General features: G+C 49.5%; 1 protein-coding gene across 6 annotated transcripts in view; it reads left to right on the top strand.

The window, feature by feature from the left end:
* Positions 1-8558: 8558 nt before the first annotated feature.
* DOT1L (DOT1 like histone lysine methyltransferase) overlaps positions 8559-9001 on the top strand; it is a 62097-nt gene continuing 61654 nt past the window's right edge. For 5 of the 6 annotated variants that reach the window (XM_023764652.1, XM_023764651.1, XM_023764650.1 and 2 more), the window contains exon 1: positions 8559-8708. In XM_023764652.1, the coding sequence (XP_023620420.1) occupies positions 8628-8708 (81 nt within the window). In that variant the 5' untranslated portion in view covers positions 8559-8627. The remainder of the gene's footprint in view (positions 8709-9001) is intronic. The other variant, XM_014466520.2, reaches the window with a different exon arrangement.

Raw genomic sequence — 9001 nt, 5'->3', positions numbered from 1 at the left:
TTAACCATTTTTCAGTGCACAGCTCAGTACATTCACAGTGTTGTGCAACCATCTCCACCATCCGTCTCCAGAACTTTCTCATTTTCCCAAACTGACACTCTGTCCTCATTAAACACTAAGTCCCTTTCCCCAGCCCCTGGCACCAGCTACCCACAGTCTGTCTCTATGGATTTGACTCTCCCAGGGACCTCCTACGAGTGGAATTACACAGTATTTGTCCTTTTATGTCTGGCTTATGTCACTGAGCTTAACATCCTTAAGGTTCATCCACCTTGTAGCATAGGTCAGAATTCCCTTCCTCTTTATGACTGAATAATATTCTAGTGTGTGGATGGGCCACATTTTATCCATTCATCTGTTAATGGAAATTTGGGGTGTTCCTGCCTTTTGAGTACTGTGAGTGATGCTTTTATAAATATTGTGGTACAAGCATCTGAGTCCCTGTTTTCAATTCTTTTGGATGAATACCTAGGAGTGGAATCAGTGGACCATACGGTTTAACTACGTTTAACTTTTCCAGGAACTGCCAGACTGTTTTCCACAGTAGCTGCACCATTTACACTCCCACCAACCCAGACCTGGTTTTATGTTATTCTTTTTTTTTTTTTAATATATTTTATTGATTTTTTACAGAGAGGAAGGGAGAGGGATAGAGAGCTAGAAACATCGATGAGAGAGAAACATCGACCAGCTGCCTCCTGCACATCTCCCACTGGGGATGTGCCCGCAACCAACATACATGCCCCTGACCGGAATCGAACCCGGGACCCTTCAGTCCGCAGGCCGACGCTCTATCCACTGAGCCAAACCGGTTTCGGCTTTATGGTATTCTTTTTATTTGAGGGGTGACATACATACAAAAAGGACACAAGTGCACTGACCTTAAGTGTCTAGCTTAATAAATTATCTCTCTCTCTCAAAGTAACCACCACCTAGACCACAATATGGAACATATGCAGCCTCCCAGAAGTCCCCTATGCCCCTTCCCAGCCAACACCCCCAGAGACGACCTGTCTGACTTACCACTCATTGGTTTTTCCTGTTTTTGAACTTTGTATAAGTGGAGTTACAAAGCAAGTCTTGTCTTGTTGTATTTGACTGCCTTCACCTAACCCCTGGGGCTGACATTCATCTAATCCAGTGTGTGTGTGTCAGTAGTTCCCTCCTTGTCAATGCCACGTGGCGCCCCTTTGTATGAAGATACAATTTATTCCATTCCTCTCTGGGAGGACAGTCAAATCGTTTCCAGTTGCTGGCTATGCTGAATAAAGCATTGCGAACATTCTGGTGCACGTCGTTCAGTGGTGAAATGGAAACTTATTTTTCTTGGGTGTACCCCCACAAGGGAAACTGCTAAGACATGGAGTCCATGTAGTTAGCTCTTGTGGGTCCTGCTGAACAGCTGTCCAAATGGCTACTTCAATTTTCACTCCCACCAGCAGTGCATGGGAGTTCTGATGACTTTCCATCCTGGCCAACACTAGAGATTATCAGTCTCTTTAATTTGGGCTCTTTGGGGGAGAGGAATGTCCACCATGCTTTAAAAGACAATAGTGACCAGGGAGGTGACAGGATTAACATCATCAGTTGTAGGTCCTGTTGATGGCATGTACCCTTGATGTGAACCAATGAGAAGAGCATTTTATCTGCTTGGGTCCAAATCCCATAACGCCAGTCTAATCGTAAGAAAAATGTCAGGAAAAAAAATCACAAACAAATTGAGGGACAAAATACCTGACCTCAAAACCTTCAAAGTATCAAAACCCAGGAAAGTCTGAGAAACTGTCACAGCTTAGAGGAGACGGGGACAGAAAAAGATGTTAGGGAAAAACTAAGGACATTCAAATGAAGTCTGGACTTTATTTTATTATTATTTTTAAAAATATTTTTATTGATTTGAGAGTGGAAGGGAGAGGGAGAGAGAATCGTTGATTGGCTGACTCCTGCATGCCTCCACTGGGGATCGAGCCCACAACCTGGGCATGTGCCCTTGACGAGAATCGAACATGGGACCCTTTAGTCCGCAGGTCAGTGCTCTATCCACTCAGCCAAACTGGCTAGGGCTCAACCATCATTTTTTTAAAAATATATATTTTATTGATTTTTTACAGAGAGGAAGGGAGAGGAATAGAGAGTTAGAAACATTGATGAGAGAGAAACATCAATCAGCTGCCTCCCGCACACCCCCACGGGGGATATGCCCGCAACCAAGGTACATGCCCTTGACTGGAATTGAACCTGGGACCCTTCAGTCCCCAGGCCGACACTCTATCCACTGAGCCAAACCAGCTAAAGCATCAACCATCATTTTTTGATGTTATATCACAAGTAGGCAAGTGATAGTTTCTTTTTTCCCCCCGATTTTTATTTTATTTTCAAGTGGTAGTTTCTCCCCCCCCCCCTTATTTTTATTTTATTTTCAAGTGGTAGTTTCTTTTTTCTAATCTTCATCCAAGGATATTTTTCTATTGATTTTTGGAGAAAGTGTAAGAGAGAGGGAAAGACAGAGAGAAACATTGATGTGAAAGAAGCACATCAATTGGTTGCTTCCTGCATGGCCCTGACCAGGGCCTGGGCCGGGGAGGAGCCTGCAACTGAGGTACGTGCCCTTGACCGGAATCGAACCCGGGACCCTTCAGTCTGCAGGCCGCCACTCTATCCACTGAGCCAAACTGGCTAGGGCTAAAGTCTGGACTTTAGTTAAAAAATAATGTATCTAGATTGGTCGCTTTGTTTCCATAAATGTATCATACTAATGTGGCATGTTACAAATAAGAGGAGCCCTGGCCGGTGTGGCTCAGTGGAACAGCGTTGGCTCAGTCAAGGGCACATTACCTGGGTTGCAGGTCTATCCCAAGCAACCAATGAATGTGTTTCTCACATCGGTCTCTCTCTCTCTTTCTCTCTCTCTCTTTTCCCTCTCTCTCTCTCTCTCCCTTCCTTACCTCCCTTCCATTCTCTCTAAGAATCAATGGAAAAAATATCCTCAGGCGAGGATTAATTAAAAAAATAAAATAAATAAAATAAGGGGAAATGGGTACAGGGCCTGCAGGTATAGGAACACTACCCAATCTTAACTACTTTTTGGTAAAGTGTATTTATCAAAGATAATACTGTAGCCCGATTGGCATGGCTCAGTGGTTGAGCATTGACCTGTGAACCAGGAGGTCACGGTTCAATTCCAGGTCAGAGCACATGCCCGGGTTGCAGCTCAATCACCATTGGGGGGCATGCAGGAGGCAGCTAATCAATGATTTTCTCTCATCAATGATGTTTCTATCTCTCTGAAATCAATTTAAAAATTTTTTAAAAATATATTTTAAATTGATTTTTTACAGAGAGGAAGGGAGAGGGGTAGAGAGTTAGAAACATCGATGAGAGAGAAACATCGATCAGCTGCCTCCTGCACACCCCCCACGGGGGATATGCCCGCAAGTAAGGTACATGCCCTTGAATGGAATCAAACCTGGGACCCTTCAGTCCTCAGGCCGACACTCTATCAACTGAGCCAAATCGGTTAGGACTAAAAAAAAATTTTTTTTTAAAAGAGAATACTGTAGTGTATTTTCTTGGTTTGAACATGCCTGGGCTTCTTTTCACTTTTACATTTTTGACATCTGGATGTATGCATTTTTTAAAAATATATATTTTTATTGATTTCAGAGAGAAAGGGAGAGGGAGATAGACAAAGAAACATCAACGATGAGAGAGAATCATTGATCGGCTGCCTCCTGCACACCCCCTACTAGGGATCGAGCCCGCAACCCGAGCATGTGCCCTTGACTGGAATCGAACCCAGGACTCCCCAGTCTGCAGGCCGACCTCTAGCCACTGAGCCAAACCAGCTAGGACTGGATGTATGCATTTTACAAGCAATAACAAAAGATTGTTCCCAGTTCCTGGGCAAGTGTGGGTTGTGAACAAAGGGTTTGCCCTGGAGCTGAGAACAAGACAATAGGGGAAGTGTGACATCTCCTGAAGTATTTAGAGCAGTGGTTCTCAACTTTCTGACCCTTTAAATACAGTTCCTCATGTTGTGACCCAACCATAAAATTATTTTCGTTGCTACTGTTATGAATCGTAATGTAAATATCTGATATGCAGGATGGTCTTAGGCGACCCCTGTGAAAGGGTCGTTCGACCGCCAAAGGGGTCGCGACCCACAGGTTGAGAACCGCTGATTTAGAGCCATAGGAGAGGATGGGCCAGGTCACTTGGGAACTGACTCCAACACGACCACTGCCCTGACCTTTTCTGTTGGATATGACTGTTTTGAGAGTCCAACAGCCAAGCATCTGTGTCTTGTACCTGAGGACACATCCAGGACCGTGTAGGGTAAAAATGCCTGGGAATTCATACCTTCGTCAAGTCCACCCCCAAAGAACTGATAGGAGTTGGTAGAGAAGTGCCCCAGTTCCCTTGCCTTCCCCGGTGGGCTAATTCCAAGGTGTGTGCACAGTCCCTCTGATGGTGAAGCTGCAATTGCCCCTGTGGCAGCAGGCCTGAGAAGCACCCTTTCTTGCTGCCTTCTCTTCCTTTGTGTCACCGCCCACCACACCATGCTGCTGTCTGCACCTCTCAAATGAATAACCTGCACTCAAGCCCTTGTTCTTAGCATCTCCAGGGAACTCAACCTGCGATGGGGCTGTGACCATGACGAGAGGAAATACTCTGGAAAGAGATGCCCAGGGGGTGATAGACAGACCATCATAGCTGGGGTCCAATTCCACCATTTCATGGAGTGGCAGGTGGGATGGGCATGGCATTTGTCATTTCATCCACAAAGCTTGTCTGAGCCCCACCGGGCTGCTCCATTCCAGGTAATCTCAGGATATAGAGGTGACCAGGGGAGAGTCCCTGCCCTCACTGGATTCTGCAGGAACCAACCAGTCAGAATAATGTTAGAGCTGGGTCTCCCGATGTTGGGACCGGGTCATTCTCTGTGGGTGTGACCTGGGCGCTGTGGGGTGTTGAGCAGCAACTCTGGCACCCACCCACTAGATGCCAGAGTGCTGACAACCACAGATGTCCTCAGTAGCCCCTGGGAGCAGTCACCTGGTGAAAACAGCTGTGCAGAAGCTGCCAGTATGGCCCCGGGTGATCTCAGCCTCTTTAGGGTCAGTGCCTGCACTGAAAGCGGTCCCTCTTTCCGCCCCCGCTCCTGCTTTAACGCTCCCTGCGACAGGACGCCTGTACAAGTTACATCTTCCAGCTCGTTGTTCACTGTCCTCTCTAGAACAGGAACTCTGCGAGGACAGGCATCCTCATCCACTCTCTTAGCTGTTATGTCTCCAGCACTCAGATGAGTGTCAGCTATGTAGTAGGTACTTAACACACACTAGTTGGATAAAGAGTTGAACAAAGGCATGAGTGGATGAATAAATAGAGGGTTACAATGAAGGAAGGAAGGAGGGGAAGAAGTGGTGGGTGGAAGATCAGGAAAAGGGTTTATCCTAAATGGAGGGGCCCACCGTCCAGTTTGCCTGGGACCAAGAGGTTTCCTGGATTTCTAGTCTGAAGACTGAGACAGTGTTGGGCAAACTGAGATGGTTGGTCATCCTACCTCACTGCAGTAACAACTACAACAGCAAGTGTGGCAGCAAATAACTGTTATTGATTAGGCACGGTTCTAGCACTTTCTATATTAGTTCACTCAATCCTCACAAACATCCTGATGTCGGGACTGTTAGTAGCAGCTGTTTGTCAGAGGTTAAGTGTTTTAGCCAAGAACCCAGGCAGGGAAGGGTGGGCCAGGACTGGAAATGTGGTTGCATAGATACAAGGCATATCCTGGGGCCTGGCCTTGCTGGGAGAGGTGCAGGAAGGTTCTGGAGAAAGGGAGGGAAGTGACACTAGAAGGAGGAGACGAAGGAAGAATATTCTATGCAGGGGAATAGCACTGTCGATGGCCCTGGGCCCAAGGTCCCACCAAGCCAGGGCTTGCTTTGACATCCCTCACACGGGGAGGAGGTGGACAGGAGCTGTTGCTGGGAGCCACTCTCTGGTTGGCTGCCTGAGTCAGGGTCTGAGAGGACGCTGGGGTCTCTGCAGAAAGTGAGGGGAAGTAGAGAAGGGGAGGAGGGAAGGAAGAGGGAGGAGGGGAGGGAAGAAGGGAGAGAGAAAGAGGAGAGGGGAGGGAAGGAGGGAGCCCGGAGATGTGAGGGAGGAGGAGGGAGAGGGAGTTTCCTGAGCCACTGGCTCCAGCTGCTGTGTCTTGTGGGATGAAAGCTTAAAATAGCTCCTAGTTCAGGGAGCCTGGGAGCCAGGGAATCCAACTGACTGGCTCCTCTCCCTGGTAGGAGGAGGGGCGGCTCTGAGCTTTGGGTTTCTCAGGGTGGGGAGGGCGTACTCACGGCCTGCGTCCCGGTGAATCTGACATGCTTGCAGGTCCTTAATTCACAAAGCTGAACATTCCCAGCTGTGAACATCCCTGTGTAACCCCCACCCCCACGCCAAGGTAACTACTAACCTGACTTTAACCCCTGCCTGTGGGCCTTGGTCTGGATTTCACACAAATGGAAGCAGCTGCATCTCCTCCTTCAGAGCTGGTCCCTTTCTATCAGCACTGCTGGTACGAATCACCCCTAGGAGTGTGTGTGCTGCTGTCAGAATTCCACGGGGCGCCACCCTCAGCTGTCCCACCTCAAGCCTATGTGAACTTGGGTACTTTGCTGCACATCTCTGGTCCTCAGGCACCTCCTCTGGGGAGTGCAGCATCACCTCCCTACCTGGGCAGTTGTGACACTTATGTGAGATACTGAAAAGACAAGCGGTTGGGTCCCTAGCTGTACAGATCCAACATATATAATACATATACAATATATTCACACACATATGTACATACATGCAATGCACATACACAGATATATAAACATATAGCTGGCAATTGTTATAGTCAGGTAGCTGTGTTAGTGAGGATGTCCAAACAGAATCCCTGGAATGTGTGTGTGCATGTATGTGCATATGTACATATATATAATACCTATACACACCTGTATATAAGTATGTGTGTAATATACCATATGATACACACATAATATATACACACATACATATATACTATATATACCTACATGTCTATAAAAGTGCTTATGTATACTATATATGTGTAAATATATAGCATATATTTATATATATGTATAAATATATAGAATATATTTATGTGTATGTTTACATGTATAATATATACACACATATACAATATACGAGTATATACACACATATACACTATGTATATATGCACACATAAATATGTGTGTATATTCGCTACGTATACACATGTATACACACTATTACACACATACAGATGTAGAGTTTTACATAAAGGTGTTGGCTCACCTGATGGTGCTGCCATCCGGTCAGAAATCTCCAGCGCAGGGCCACAGCTGGAAACCCAGGGAAGAGCTGATGCTGCAGCTGGAGTCCTCAGGCCTTTGAGGCAGAGTTCCCTCTTTCTAGGAAACTTCATTTTCTTTTTCCAAGACCTTCAACTGGTTGGACCAGGTCCACCCACATGTGTCTGTCACAACTTCCTTTACACAAAGTCCGCTGGTTTCAGTGTTAATCTCATCTGAAAAATACCTAGGGACCACATCTGGGATAAAGTTTGCAGGCATAGCGAACACTAAGATGAACCATCCCGTGACATTTATGACACTTGCTTTATCTTCCCCCAGGACCACTGTCAGCTAACCCGGCAGCGGTGTGGGCAGGTGACTTCTTCCTTGCCAGTGCTGAGTGCCCAAGGTCTGGGCTTACAGATGCTTAATAATAAGCATTCCTGTTGAGCGAGCTCTGTACTTGGAGCTGGAGCTGGAGCAGAGACCTGGACTCCGTCCATTACATGTAATAAAGAATTATGGCTTTGCCCTGACTGGTTTGGCTCAGTGGATAGAGCATGGGCCTGCGGACTGAAGGGTCCCGGGTTCAATTCCAGTCAAGGGCATGTTCCTTGGTTGCAGGCACGTCCCCAGTGGGGGGCGTCCAGGAGGCAGCTGATCGATGTTTCTCATCGATGTTTCTTGCTCTCTATCCCTTTCCCTTCCTCTCTGTGAAAAATCAATAAAATGTAAAAAAAAAGAATTATGGCTTTATTATGGGGAGGGGGGCCTTTTTTCAAGGGCGGGGCTCGAACCCGCCACCCCAGGTCCCGCGGGGTTTCCCTGGGTCCCAGCATCAGCGGGCTGGGGCGGCCGAGGACAGCCGAGGACGCGCGTGCGTGCGTCCGTGCGGGAGAGTCCATGGGGCGGGAGAGCAGGGGAGGCGCGCGCGGCGCGGCGGGCGGGGCAGCGGGCGTGCGCTGCTGCCTCGCGCCGGGCTCCCCCTGCACGCGCGCGGCGAGTGGTTCGGTCCTGTTCCCGGCTCATTGTGTTCGTCTCACGCCGGCCCAAGATGGCGGCGGCGCTGGAGGCCCTGGTCCTGTGACACAAAAGGGAGCCGGGAAGCTGGACGGGAGCGTGGCGGCGGCGGCGGCGGCGGCGGCGGCCGAGGCCCAGGCCGGGCCCCCTCTCCTCAGCCTCCCGCCCTCCCGCCGCCCGCCTTTACACTCCCGCCCCGCCCCCGCCGGCGGCGCCCCGCCCCTCCCCCAACCGCCCGACTAGCATGGTGCGGCAGCCGCGCGCGCCGACATGGGGGAGAAGCTGGAGCTGAGGCTCAAGTCGCCCGTGGGGGCCGAGCCCGCCGTCTATCCGTGGCCGCTGCCGGTCTACGTGAGTACCACCCTCTGCTCCCCTCCGGCCGCCCCTCCCCCCGGGTCCCCGCTCTCCGCGGAGCGCGCTGGGGGTCCACCGAGCAACGGAACGACTCGATTCCATAAACACTCGTGGGGACCCTCCCTGCCTGCCTGCTTGCCTGCCTGCCGGGGGTCTCCACGGCCAGACCCCGCGCCTCCGAGGGGTGCCCGAGCCCGGCTGCGGTCGCCTGTGCGGGGCTGGGACCCCGGTCGCCCGGGCCGGGGTGAGCTGGCGAACTTGCCCTCCCGTGTTTCATGTTCTGACAGTCA

Source organism: Myotis lucifugus, unplaced genomic scaffold (genome assembly GCF_000147115.1).
Source record: "Myotis lucifugus unplaced genomic scaffold, Myoluc2.0 scaffold_342, whole genome shotgun sequence".
NCBI classification, from domain to species: Eukaryota; Metazoa; Chordata; class Mammalia; order Chiroptera; family Vespertilionidae; genus Myotis; species Myotis lucifugus.
The sequence above is the reverse complement of the archived record's forward strand: the minus strand, read 5'-3'. Positions and strand labels throughout refer to the sequence as shown.